The following is a 14,832-nucleotide window of genomic DNA, read 5'->3' as shown; positions in this document are numbered from 1 at the left end:
AAGATAAAATCATCCAGCTACTCACAAGTCATCCTATCTCTGATTTCTCAGACTTGATCTTTCAGGAAGACCTTCCAGAGATGAGACTTCAAACTAAAATTCATAAATTTCCTGAGTAATAAGAACTACTAATTTAACAGAAATACTGGTTTAATGACACATGGTTACCTTGCTCCCTTGATGTTCCCTAAATGAATTGTCTCTTTTCTATTGGAGTTCTTTTCTATTGCAGGTAATTGCCTTATTATCTTTCTTTCCTTCTTACTAACATCCTCTCTGCCTTCCAGGTACCAACTATTTTCTTTAGAAATTCTCTGATACATATTTTATATGAAAAACACATATCTTTAAATTCTTCTATTTTGTGCCAGACGTGTAGAACTGCATATATACTCTAAAACTTCTTTACTTTTCTAACTACATTTGTTGGTCTGGCTGAGATAATTCTCTTTAGAAGCAAGCACTGTCTTTCCTCTGTCCTTGCACCACTTTTGCTTCAGCAGTCTTGCTAGCAGAAGTATTCTCGTCCTCTGGATCTCAAACATCCCCGTCTTTTAAAAAATCTGTCGTGAATTTATAAGAAAGAGTAGCTTGGGAAGCAGAGATGTAGATTGACACTAGTAGTTCTTCCTTACCTTCTCTAAAATTGCTGCAGTTTCTTCAAGAGATTGCCTTTGCTGACATTGCGTTTAGTGCAACTGTAGAGAACCAGGTAAGTGATAATGCTTCATGCTCTCTGACCACATCCTATGTGCATGGTCAGATTCTAGTGTTAGGCTTATGTTGGCTGATTCTGAGGCAGCACAAAGCACCCAGGCAAGTGGCAGAAATGGAAAATATATTCTACCATACCACTGGATAACATAGCAACTGTTATTAACTGTTACTCCTAAAAACTTTTGAAGCTTTGGTGTAAACGAAGGGTCTTTGGCTGTATTCGAGGAATGCAAATATGGTGAGCAATGGCAGAGAGAGCTAATAATGAGATATCTAGGCAGGCATATTGCTGTGTGGATTGCTTGTACCAGTTCTCACTGTCATTAGCTGAACAGCAGAAGAGGATGATTGGTTGTGGAGTTGGCCATATATGTGAAAATAATATGATGGCGTAAAAAAAGTTTGAAGTATGTTTTTTACATACTGAAATGATGGAAAATTCAATATCTCTTCCTTTAAATCTACTATACTACTTGCTGGATTTCTACACCAGCAGTTCTGTTTCCTGAGGCAGAAAATTAGTTTTTTCCATTTTGGCTGCAAACAGATAGGTGGTTGTCCCCTGATTCACCCCAGATTATGTGTACCTGCCAACAGGAGATGATGTGGAATCAATAGCAAGTCCAGAAGTAGCAGAACTAACAAAAAAAAAAAAAAAGCAGTTGGCATATTTTAGCAATTATAACACATGACTGAGCCTTACCAGATTTCTATGTCAGGAGCAAACCTTACGTAAGATCATCAAGGCTTTTCAGAAAGTGGAAGTACATTTCCTGTTTACTTGGTGTTGGACAGTTGAGTTGAGACAATTACAGTCTGGCAATGTAAAGTCTGTCAAGGTTTGGAAAAATTCATCCCGTCTAGACGAAGCCATGGATGTTGAAGTTGCCTCTACAGCTCTGGCTAATCTCCCTGGCCCCTAGCACAAGGCTGCATGCATCACGTTTTTGTGCCAGCTGTTAGAACAGCCGTGGCCAGATGTAAATTGAATCAACCCCAAACCAAGTTTAATTTACTCTGTAGAGCTGCACTGTCCCCATCAGCATGAAGCAAACATAAGGGAATGTAAACACCCCTTTTCCCTTCCATTCCCCTTACCTTGCAGTGAAATAGGTTGGTCAGAAGGGATGGATCTGCTTCTATCAAAATGAGATGATTTACTGAGGTCCCTCAAATTCTGTGTTCAAGTGTTAACTTGCAATTATTTAGTCTAGTTAATGGTTATATGGAAGTTTTGCTATGCTATAGCTTTTTACTGTTGGAAGAGGAGAGATGGGAACTTAAGGAAACATCAGCTATGCACAGTGTGCAGGGATTAGTTTCATATACAGAAAGAATTACAAGAAGTGGTCACCTGCACAAGGAATGTCTTAACTTTGTGACAGATGTGGCCTTCCAGGGCTGTCTTTCTCTGATTGATAGTATAATATCAGTGACTTTTTCAGTGAAAAATATGCAGTTCAGTTTGCAATAAAAAGCAGTAAGAATAACAATAAAAACAACTGTTCTGTTTTCCTTTCTTTGAGCTGTAACAAAGACAGTGTATCATAAAGTGGTGTATGTGAAATGAACATTGAACTTTGCATGAATGTATGATAACGTGAAAATAATTTTGAAAAGCTATCACAAAGTAGTCTTCAGGAGAGACATAAATTGTCTATTAAATTGAATAGGTGAAGAAGGTCTGTACTCCCTCCTCTGTAATAAAGATCCCATCAAAATTTTTTTCTTTACAGAAGCAAACCAGATATGTGACAGCTGTGTTGAGAAGAGTCCTTTCTATAGTCTTGCTAGTAGCTAAAATCATGTTATGCTCAGTAACAATTTTATTTATTTACGTTATTTATAATGTATTTTATAACAATAAAAAATCGTTATAAACAATTGTTTGTAATGTATTTACCTGACAAAGCTTTTTTTTCCAATATCATCAATACTATCAATAATAACATCCAATGTTTCCTTCTTAAAAACACTAGAAAACTGTTAGTATATTATTCTTAGCGCTGATCACTAATTCCATTCCTTTATTGAAAAATTTTAAAGTTAAATTAAACTGGAAAGATTAAATTATTTAACACAAATCAGCTGTCCCACAGTTCATGACTACTGAGTTGGTATCGCACTGTTAGTGGCATCCATTTCATGTCTAAGCTCAGCTCTAACTTACCAACCATCCAGACTGTGAGTGATACACCACTTGCTATGTCAACCTATTACAGGGGGCTCCAAGCAGGGCCAAGTCAATGGTAACCAAACACATCTCTTGTGACTGTTTTAAGCCTTTTTCCTTAGAGAGGGTAAGGATTTTTAAACAAATTGACCCCACAGTCTTTCATCAAACACGGGTTGTTCATCCCAAGTCTTTATTCCTCAGAAAAAGATTCTCATGAGTCCCGTAGGCTCTCAAAGTATAGCTCTGTGGATTATGGGTCACACCTCATGTACACCTTTTGCTGAGAGGGCAATAGCAGCTGAAATCTGCAAAGCAAACCTGACTTTAAACACAGATTTTAGTGTGAACAGAACAAGTGAAAAGGCTAAGGAAGGAAGCTTTATCATTTAAGAATTGTATTAACTGTAAAGTTTATTTTTATAATAATAAAATCCAGCTTGATTTTGTTTCATAATGTTCTACAACCTGCAATTTCCTTTGAAATTTTTTTTTAATAATCAAAAGAATTAGAACAAACAGGAACACAAACTGTGCTTTTATTAATGATACTTTGATTTGTATTTTTCAGGGACTGGTTGAACATGTTCAGTCCCCCCATCATTCCTGGAAGCCAACAACTGGAAGAGAACACTAGATCTTCAACAAATCAGAGTATTCCAGGTAGGAATTTATGAAGACAATGAAAAGGACCTGGGTAGAAAGTAATTTCTAAATGCTGTTTCTGTAGTCCTGGTGCTGCCTTTCATAGTTTTCTATACTGCTACATTTTGGTTCCAAGTTCTCTTATTTATTATTCTCATCTCAAGCTAGCAGAGTTTTCCGTGCAGTATTATTTGCCTCTGATTGAAGAATAACTTATGCAGTTGCAGTTTCCTAACGTTCTGGCTTGATATGGATTAACTCATAAAAAATGCATTTTATTTGTTTAAAATAAGGAATTTATGCTAGTGGGGATGGCAAACCTATGAAAGAAAGAACGCAAAGACTAAACATTCTTATTCAGAAGTACAATTACATTTACGTAAGTGATACTTCTCTTATAAAGAAAAAAATCAGATTTAGCCTTAAATGAAATCTCAGCATGTAAAGAATGTTGTCACCACCTAAAGCGTTACACATTTTTGTTTATTAATGCTGTTTTCTTAGAGAATGACAAAGTACTTAGCTGAAACTGGAAAGTCAGCAACAGTAGAATAAAACAAATACATTGGTTGCTTCAAATACCCTTTTTTCTTATTGGTTGTCTTAGGAAACAGGGTAGATATCTACATTTTTCTTCAAGTCTGGGGAATTCAGTGTGAACTCTCATAAATCCGACCTGTGTATTTTGTCTGCCCAAGGGATGAAGATGTCTCAGTGATTTACTGTCTAAAATAGATGAGGCCCCTCAAGTTGGGAATGTTTTCATAGATGTATATTTGTAATTGTTTATGACAGCAAAATAGAATTCTGCTGTCAGGAAGGGACCTTGCTTTGAAGAATCAAATAATATGTTTTGTTAAGGGTCCTAAGTAAGCCGAAGAGAATCGGGCAGTAATCCTTGAGATAAAGGCATGTTGGATATAAATTTGTGATAGGTCTCTGAGAATTTTTTATGTTAGTATGAAATCCAAGGCTTGCTGCAGTAAAGCTAGAATTTCTGTAAATTTTTAAAATTGCATTATTATCTATAAATTGGGAATTTGTTGGATCTCTTCTGTTATTCACACTATCATTTCCAAACTGCTTTGTGAATTGTTCCTAAACTCATTTTCCTTTATGCTGAAATATTTTACATCATGTGTCTTTGATTCCACATTTGGAAAACAGAAAATCTCTATATACTATATATAGAGTTATATATAATATATATAAAATATATATTTTTTTATATATATATAAGTTGGGGCATAACTTTGGGGCAAAAAGGTGATTCATTTCTAAGAAAGTATTTTACAGTATTGTTCCTTTCTTAACATTTGCACCATTCATAGTGCATAGTTAAATAGGGAGATGTAATGAGAAGTAGTCTTCTGGTCAACAGGTTTCACAAGACAATCAAGAGGAAAATTTAGACTCATAAATATGATACATTTCCATAGATTTTTCCCTTATTGGGCATTGATATTTCTGATTTATAGATAATTTCATTTATCTTAATAAGTCATACAAGAAAGTTTCCACAGTAAGTGACAAAGGCAGAATCATAAATTCTCTGGAACTTACTTTATTGTATCTTGTTACTTGTCTTAAGATTGTGCTCTAGGAACCACAGCACTGAAGAGTCTTCTTTCTTGGACTACAGCTGTTGACAATAGTCATATAGTAACCTTGCAGTCCATAATTACAGATTTGAGCACCATAGTTCAACGTTCAAGGATCATATCAGAGAAAATATTCTTTTCAGCATCCCTTCACTGACAGCTGATCCAGTGGAGTTGACTTATATCATATGAATATGATCCATGTATCTTAAAGTGAGACTTGCTACAAGCTATTTTCTAATATTAAAACATAGAATACAGTGAAAATATATTTCTGTGAAAAGGGAAACTTTGTTTTAGTTCTTCAGACTATGGTGACTATGTAAACAGTGTTAACAAAATCCAAATAACAAAACAGTTATTTGTACACTTATTTCAGAGATCAGAAAAAGCTGCTACATGCCTTCTCCATTCTTTGTAATCTGGGTTTAGACATCTTGAGCAAAAGCTTTTCTCCATAAAACAATAGCTCCCCTGATTTGAGTGGGGCAGCATTTCATTTAATGTGGCAGTTTACTAACTATCTTCAGTCTTCTTCCAGCTCAGAACTAAAAAATACTCATCTCTCTATAACGTACATCACAGACTTCAGTTTTTATTTTAAATCAAGTTCTTTTTTAGCCTAAAAGACTGGTTAATTTTGTAGTGATTTACAAACAAAAGTTTTCATTGTGATTTCACCATGATATTCAATTTAAACTGCCAGGAGGTTTTTTCATGCAATTCTGAGCAGCTTCAACCCCAAAAGTATGGATGGTGGCAGCATAAACAGCTATGGAAATTTTCTTTGAAATTCACTTGTTTATCAGTTAATGTGCCCACAGACACTTCATTCCTACATATGGCCAGGTTGCACACAATATACCATTTGAACATAAAAAGATGACTTCTAACATAACTGTTACACATTAGTTGAGTATTGTAGAAGAATGTCACTTGATTTAATTAGGGCTTCTTTTTAGAAAGTAGAACAACAGAAGTGAGGTTTTCATATGGTTTTCTAATCTGTTCAAAACTGAATACTCTATGCTGCTATTGGAAATCTGTTGCAACATCTAGAAATGCCTTAAAATGCATTTGCAGATACTGTGAGATGCTAAAAGAAAGAAGCCTAACTTTAAAAACAAGGTACATCTAGAAAAACTAAGTCCTCTTCTTGTTCACATGAAAATACATGCAGGGAATTATTGCTATAAAGATATAAATCCAACTAGTCCTGGATGCAAACTAATTCTGATTTGGTATGAATTCAAGGCATACAGGGAAAGAGGTATACCCCTGATGAGTCTGAAGAACTTCTTATTCCTAAATCAAACCAGGGAGTATCTTGAGAGGCCAGTTGCAAGGTAAAGAGGGAAGGAGATTTAATCTTAGAGAAGAAAAGAGAATAATTTTGAAAAGAAGCATAGGCAAGGAGAATCAAAATAATAAATGGAAGAATTCAGTGGAAATAACAACATGTTTTCAGGTGAAAATGTAAGGCTGTGTGAGGGAATGAGGCATGAATACCATTTGCTTGTGCACTATGATCTGAAGTGTAGAAATTCAGTTCTACGCCTTCTTTCTATGCTGCATAATTTTTCCCATGAGCTATCCAAACAAAATATCTCAGTTAACCTCATTTAGCTTGCCAGGCCTGATGAAGTACCCACAGCAGGGAGGGCAACAATTTAGCTTTACCTTTGCTTACAGTAAAAGACAGTTTCTTTCTGATGGTATTTGTTAATGCTACGGAGGAAACAAAAATGAAATCTCTTCTGAAACGATAAAGTGCACGCTTCTTCTGTATGCATTAAATGCACCAACCTACTTTCTGGTCTCTAGATAATGTAACCTATATATCGTTGTGTGATCCTGGCTGTAAATAGATTCTCAGTGTTGTGAAACTGCTGCTGTTAGCATAACAGGCCATTACTTACTATGAAGTGTTAGGGCATACAAAGCATTCTGTTTGTATTAGTAGTCTGAGAACAAGATGAACATTTATGACAAAATTCAAGATACAGATTGCATTCAACTGTGAATTATTTCCTATCAAAAAGATATAGATCATGTAACTTAGACTTAGCTTATATGAAAGACAGGTTTAGAAAAGGAGCTACAATACATAAAGCATCTGTAATAAAAGTCTGTATGGCTTTATCAGTGTATTTTAGGCTAAGGATTCATTTCTGTTACTTGAAAACATACGTGCATTTTACATAACTATAGACAACTTAGACTTAAATTTTTTATTGTCTGAAAGAGTCATATTTTATCTCTGATAGTGAAAGCTCTGTTGTGCAGATTTACCTATACTGGACATTCAGGTGACATATTGGTTACCAGACATTCAAATTCTTTCATTCTTACAGGCATTAAGTACGCACTGACTGTCTTTGCTCGTGCTAAAACATTATTGTTTCAGGAGGTTATTGAGAAAAATATCACTTAGGAACACTTTCATCCACTATCAGTAAAGGTACTTCTGCTGAACTGCTCCGTCGGACTAGTTGTTAAGCCAACTCAGACTGACATGATTTCACCTCAGCTAAGTACAAGTCTTCAGAAATATAATAAAAATATGAATTGCTCTTATCTTGAAGGTAAAAATTCAGAAGTAAAAAGATTATACACTTTAAAGAAAAAACCTGTCATGTGACAGAAAAGTATTTCCATGTTATTGTCTAAGTGATTTATTCTTACTTTTCCTGCTTGACACAGGTGCAGATGACCTCAATGCTGAAGAAGATGAGGAAGTTTTGACTCTTTTGTATGATCCATGTCTGAACTGTTACTTTGATCCAGATTCTGGGAGGTACTATGAATTGGCATAGTCAGATCATGAGACAATATCATTTTGTATTCAGAGTAGGTTTATCTTTTAACTGTTTGTAAAGTGTGACTGAGCTGTATAATTTATGATGTAACTAAAAACTTGAATTAACCAGTAGTTTTGCAAACAAATGAATATATTTTGTAAATAGTGTCTTATTTTTATAGTTTTGTATTAAGTTTTAATGCAGTGGAAAATCGCATAACATAAAAGTTCCTTGTGACTAAGACATTTATTTGTTAGTCTAATTTATTTCCAATATTCAGAGGTTCTCTACAGAAACAAATGGAAGTTGAATCAAGAAGATTTGTGGTGTTTATCTGTAAATTACGGTTTTACTCAAGTAAAAAAATTTCATTACTTGCTTACTGTGTATTTTTAATTGGTTCTGAGCTATCTTATTCTTTGTACACTAAGATATACAGTGTGTTGTTCAAAGGCCTCCATTTCATAAGCTCACTCTCTCCCATTAGGCATCAGAGAAAGCAGTATTTTCCTCATCTTCAAGAAATTCTCTACTGTTGCATATAGCAGTAATGGCATGATGTCAAAGCTGTAGGGTGGTACAGTCTGTACAGCGCAGTGCACTGTAAGGTGTGCACATAGGCAGTTTATAAATCTAGACCACAACAGGGTAAATATGGCAGGCTTGGGGACTACCAGCTAGTCTCTACTTTGCTGATGTGATTTTACATAGGACTGAAGAGCGGTAACAGTGATTGCTTCAACACTCAAAAATTGGAGTCTTGTTTCATGTAAGGCAAGAAGGTGTGTATATGATTCATGTGGGAAGCTGTGCTCAGAGTGCAGGTCTTACATGTTTGTATTAATTTTCCCATTACACCTTGCAGTAACAGAATGTAATTTATTTAACCCATTTCTATTGTGTTTCAGTGCAGTTTTCAGTGACGGTCCTAAAGTTCCAACTTAGAGTTTTAAATTACCTGCATCACTGTGAATTTTTTTTTCCTATGGTACATCAATTATCCCTATTGACTGTAGAGAAAGACTGTAGATATAAACCAGACTGTACATCACCTTTGAAAATGAAATCATTACATGAAATTAATAAAATACTGTGCATGGAGACATGTCAAGCTTTTTCTGTGCTAAAAACCAGTTAATCTCATCCTGAAGTTTCTGCATTGCCATGGCTGCTCCTTGGCTCCAAGTAGTGCCCATTTCCTGCCCCAGAGCGAGGGAGATTCTGTAACACTGTGCAGTGCTGCTCGCCGCTAGTGGCCCCCCAACACCCACCAGGACACTTGCTCAAAGGGTAAATAAATCATTAAAAAATCAGCTGCCTGGTATTGAAGAAAACATGATGGGCAGGCGTTCCCTGCCCACCACAGAAGTCCACGGAGTTGTGTTGTAATAGAGTTGAGGTAGTGGAACAGCTTTGGGGTCCACCAGTTCAGTATGTAACAGTTTTCTGGAGACAGTTGAAGGGAATGGCAAAATCAGATCGCAGAAGTGATCCGTAGGCATTTCTGGTGATTCTTGTTCTAAGTTTCTACTTGATTATATCCACTGCTATTCCACTGCAATTATTTGCAAGCTGATTACTCGGTGAAATTTTAAGACTAATGTATTTGAATGTCATAAAGTGAGCTTAGTAAGCTCACTGGCAAGTGATTTAAAATGGTATGTCTGTAAATTATATGTAATTATGGATCCCAGTTGATGAATATCCTAGAATCAATTGAATATGCAGTTGTTAATAGTGACTTGGCATAAGATCAGATTGTGTATTTGGCTTCTGTGGCAGGTACAAACATATCATCACAAATTGATTCAAGTCAGAGTAGCACTGAAATCCACAGGAAGACAGATACTGTGCTGAGATAATTTACTTACGCTGCCTTAGCCTGTTTCTCCCAGAAGGATTTGTACCTGTTCTTGCTAATGCCATAATCAGTTTAAAAGTTCAATGAAATCATAATTTTGACCTTCAAAAACCAGATGCTAGCTTGTACATGCTTGCGCATATTGAACCACTTTCTTTCTAGCACCAGGACCATGCTCCCTGTACCTGTGGCAAGGGCTATTTAAAAGGTGATGTTAATTTTCCTTTCATAGCTGCACGTCTCACAGGAGTGGTTGGATGTCATAGGGCACTGTGAATCCAGACTGGGTCACTGATGCTACCGAGATAACTACTCACTTTGAGAAAAAAAAAAACAAAACAAACAACAAAACTACTGGCTGCAAACCGGTGTCTGTTATTTACGAGACAGAAGTCTGCAAACGTCCAGCGGATTGTCTGCCAATGCCTGGCTGAGTAGATATGCTTGTCCTGGCTTCACAGCAGGCAATCACTAATGTGTCACGTACAAAAGTGGACCAGTGGCCATCCAAAGCTTGGACAAAAGGGAGTCCTTGGAGATTCCATGCACTTATCCCCGCCTTTAATGAGATAAGGAGGCAGGCAGGTAGTGACACTAGGTTCAGGGTGAGTCTGTGTTCCAGACAGGTTCATAGGCAAGTCCAGATACACTCCGTTTTCCTGTCATTCGCACAGTACTATTTTATCGGTACGTCCTGCTTTTCAAAATCAGCAGTTTGGGATCCTTGCCCTTTGTGTTCTAGTTAGCAGCTTTATGTCTTCAACATCGGTGGGGATTGATTGCTGTAATGCTGTGAACAACACCTGTGAGTTGAGTGGCACAAAAGGCTTATACAAGGACTGTAAGTTTTGCTCACAATGTTTTTCTTAATCATCATCCTGTGAACCTAGAACTAAAGCACTGCTGGCACGCAGCATGCTTTTTGTTTAGCCAATTTGTCAAAGCCAGCATTTATGGCAAATGATGAAGAACACAGAGATTTCCTCCTAGCAGTCACGTGCAGTGTTTTAGTCCATGAGAATCACATAGTTCTCACTAGAGCCCGCTTTCCAGTGGGTAAAAAGACCTGTGTCGGGGAATAAAGTTTCAGGTTAATGAAACTGCAGGGATTTATTTCTACAGACCCAGCATCAGTTACGATTTTGGGGAACAGAAATTTTGAAATGTAGTAAATTTTAAGAAGGTTTCATTAATGTTGCTTGGATGTGCATTGAAAATAGAGGAATTGGAATTAGCTTGGTAGAGCTGCTGGCGTCAGCAGTTCACAAGTCAATCAGTTGGTCTCTCAGGCCTTTCTCTGTTCTTTACATATGTGAAGTGTGACAGACTGCTTTGTTTCCAGTTGTTAACACCGTCAACACAGCTTTCAGGTAGTTCAGGAGGAAGAAGAAATCTTTAAAACACTTCTTAGCCACAGCCCAGAGCAACGTGTTTCTCTGTCGTTGGAATGATTCTCCGTTTCTCTCATTCTTTTTGCCTTAGGTCTATCTACTGAGGTTTTCTCCAAAGCCCAACCAAATAACCAGGTTTCAGCCTTTAGATCTCTGTGGGCTGCAGCAGCATTGAGCTGCAGCTCACAGACAACCTGGTACGTGTGAGCACCAGCATGGACTCCTCCAAGCAGCTGCTAGGACTTTGTAATCTTTGATCTTGCAGTACTGTCACTTGTACCCAAGAGATGTCTGTATGTGTGAGCCTCATTATGCCAAACAAAGAACACACTCTGTCCTAAGGAGCTTACAGTAGGACATCAATATTGATTTTTTCCCCTCTGCTGCCATGGTTACTAGGTGAGAAAGCATGAAAAGTCATGCTTTATTATTCACATATCCTTCAGCCATAAAGCATTCTGTTGAGGGGCACATCCTCTAAACTTTGGGTCAAATGGCAAGCTTGTGCAGGCTGAAAAATTCTTGACAATAATTTTCCTTAATGCATTTCATATTCAAGTTATTTTTCCATGGTATTTCTTTATTTTAGAAAAGGGCTTATTTTTTTAAGGAGTGGGCTACATGTAAAATGCAAAGACAATCCAGTCTGTCTTTTCTATGTGGTATTGCTGATAATCACCACTTTTCTCATGGTTACTATAGTAACTTGGCATCCTTATCTGCCACCTTTTTTGGCACCTTGAAAAAAACTATTTAAATTCAGTTCCCTGATAAACTGAAAGCTTGGCTTCATGATACCCATGGGAGTATGTAAGTGTAACAACAATACTTGTCATTTTTTCTTATTCGGTGTTTAACTTGCTTGTTAGCAGCTGTACAGGCAGTTCTAACTGTGATGTTTGGGGATCCTGCTGCAGGCGTTAAAACCAGCACAAATGCAAACGCCTGGACGAAACCCCAGAAAAAAACGTGAGCTCCCAAGGGGTCACGTGCAGCAGGCCGTGATGGGAAGACCTGACCAGGGTTTTGCTCTTATCATGCCACTCTAAAAGCAGTTCTGTTTCCAAGCTTGGCAGTTTTCAAGAGGAAAAATAATCTGTGGACATTCAACTACACGGTAAGAATTATTATGAAGGTTCCTGTGGTAAATCAGTGGTGAATCAACAGATTTGTGATGCTTTTAATCCCTTTCCAAGTGTGTGCCATCCGGTCTGCATGGCAGATGAGAATGGACTCAGGCTGGGGATGCTGGAGAGCTGGGAGATGTTTCTGGAGGTGAGTTCAAGGCCAATGCGAACACCAGGTGCCCCAGCTGAGCACCGCTCCCCAGCAGTTCCACCTCCTTTTTTGCTCTAAGGGCACCAGGATGGTGCTTGTGATAAAGGTTGTTTTTCTAGTTCTGTCAAAATGTGGCCCAGATACGTCCCTCTGCTCACGTAGGGCCTGTGCTGGTGTCCTTAAACCTCTCTGCACAGATGTACCCTCATCACTGGAAGAGAAAAGGAGATGTCGACACCTGAACAGCTGGTGCTAGCTCCCGGCCATCGGGCACAACGGTCCGGCGTGTCTGCAGAGGGGCTGAACATTTTGCTGAAGCCAGAGCATTTGGTGATCCAGCCCTGCAGCTGTGGCCTCTTCAGAAAATCTCAGGGATTTTTCTTTGTTATTATGTTCTTTTGCCAGGGGTTTTGAAGAGCAGACAGGTCTGAAAGATATGCGGTTGCAAGACAACAGAGGAAAAAATGCTATCAAGAGACATTAAATAAAAGGCAATTTTACTTTTGCAGTGTGACTGGAGTGCTTCTGGGGACTGACAGCGTGTCCTCGTCCCACTCCTCACAGACATCCCCTAGCCACTGCCAGAGAAGAGATACAGGCTATGCTGACAGCGGGTCCTCTGCGCTGACCAGGTACAGCCACAGTAAAATATAAAAAACTGATAAAGAAAACCAGCTAGGCTCCTAGTACAACTGTTACTACACCGGTAGTGCTAGTGTACCTCAAATGATGTTTACATTACACTGCTTAGGGTTTTTATCTATTAAAAAGTTTGTTATTGGATGATTGTGCATTTTATCTGCGTGGGAGACCAAAAAACCTTCGGTCACGGAAATTACAAACGTCGTTTTAGAGCACTGCATATTTATTAGGCCATCTGCTACTGCAGGGCTCAAGGCAAAAATCTTCATACAGGCAATCTATTCACAGCTACTGTTTTACCACCTGATGTGCAAAATATCAAAGCTCTGGATGCATTTATTATTGTGCTGAGTAATTTTCTAATGAATTCATAAAGCTCAGGAAATGTCCCATGCAAGAGTTTCCTTTACCTTAAGCTGCTGTTTTCTCACTGGGGCTTGAAAGGGGCCTCCGAGGAGGAATCCCATCATGTCAATAGGTCTGTTGTGCGAACACGCGACGGGGTGGCACTACATTTTGTCATTCCAACCTCGGTAAGATGGATTCTGGCTGGAGGGTCTGGCAGATACCTGTGTGGCATTTCCCATGTATCCATTTGAAGCCCAAATTAAAATAGCTGCTGTTTTCCCAAGAAAAAAAAAAAAAAAGCAGATAGCTTTTCAGAAACAGACAGTTCCAAAGTAGCATTAACGCCTGGACAAGCTGCATGACGTTCACAAGAATACCTGAAGATGATCCAGCTTTTGGCTTTCCTTGTTGTCCTTTCTAGTAACCGGAGAGCCTCCCCGGTGTGTGCACATCCACAGTCCAGGTGCAGCCCACAGCCTGGGCACCGCTGCAGTCCTTAGTGGCCCGAGCATCTTTACCCAAACATATCCCCAAGCCTTCTGGGACCAAGCCAGGACCAGACCAATGGCTACAATAAAAGTCTGAGGTAAGTGCCTTGTGTTCAGAGACATGCAGGTCACAGCATAACAGTGAGAGAGGTTTGGCACTGCTTGCCCCCTCAGAAACACAGCACTACTTTTCCAGGTACCATCCAGCCATTTGTTCCATCCCATCTCAGAGTTTTCAGCCCTACTCTCCTACTTGCAACTGGAAGCAGGGAGACCCATCCTGTGCCTGGCCCGCATCCTGCAGCCCAGGGCCTCTCCACCCTACACTGTCAGAGTCCAACGGCACTTAATGTCACCAGGGCCAAACTGCTACTGCCACTTACACTTTTGCAATTAATTTGCAATACTCAGTGGTGAATGATGGAGGGTGACGTAAGAGGGCAGGTTCCTGCTCTGAGGTGTTAGTGTGGTAACATACTGCCATGCCATCTGTGTGCACACAGGTCCCTGTGCAGGGATGTCCATCCCCGGCGCACCGTGCTGCTGGGCCTGGGCAGAGGAAAACAGAGGTGTACAGGGGCCATGTGGGAGAGCCTGGACACCCATTTGGGGTTCCTGCCATCCTCAGTGAGTTGCTGGTCGCCTGCAGTGTCACGTAGTTCCCCCCATGCATCAAGGGTCCTGGAATACCCAGCCCCAGAGCTGCCTTCTGTGGGGTGATATCGAAGGGGCCAGAGCAAAACATTTGCCCTGCTGTGAGGCTCCCAGACACGAGCCCAGGGCACTGTGTCCTGAGAAGCAATGACAGATGCTGTTCAGGACGTGTTTCATAAGAGAGTCCTTACAGCAACAGATCCTTCCCCTGCTTTGTGCACACTTACAGCAAG

The 14,832-nt window shown here is 39.1% G+C and overlaps 1 protein-coding gene across 3 annotated transcripts in view; it reads left to right on the top strand.

Annotated features, from left to right (window-relative positions):
- Window positions 1-8,316, top strand: part of CFAP20DC (CFAP20 domain containing) — an 85,448-nt gene extending 77,132 nt beyond the window's left edge. For all 3 annotated transcript variants that reach the window (XM_074878778.1, XM_074878779.1, XM_074878777.1), the window contains 2 exons: window positions 3,462-3,553; window positions 7,840-8,316. In XM_074878778.1, the coding sequence (XP_074734879.1) occupies window positions 3,462-3,553; window positions 7,840-7,952 (205 nt within the window). In that variant the 3' untranslated portion in view covers window positions 7,953-8,316. The remainder of the gene's footprint in view (window positions 1-3,461; window positions 3,554-7,839) is intronic.
- Window positions 8,317-14,832: the final 6,516 nt, after the last annotated feature.

The sequence above is a fragment of the Strix uralensis genome, chromosome 10, assembly GCF_047716275.1.
Source record: "Strix uralensis isolate ZFMK-TIS-50842 chromosome 10, bStrUra1, whole genome shotgun sequence".
Lineage (NCBI taxonomy): Eukaryota > Metazoa > Chordata > Aves > Strigiformes > Strigidae > Strix > Strix uralensis.
This window is presented reverse-complemented; position numbering and strand designations above follow the sequence as displayed.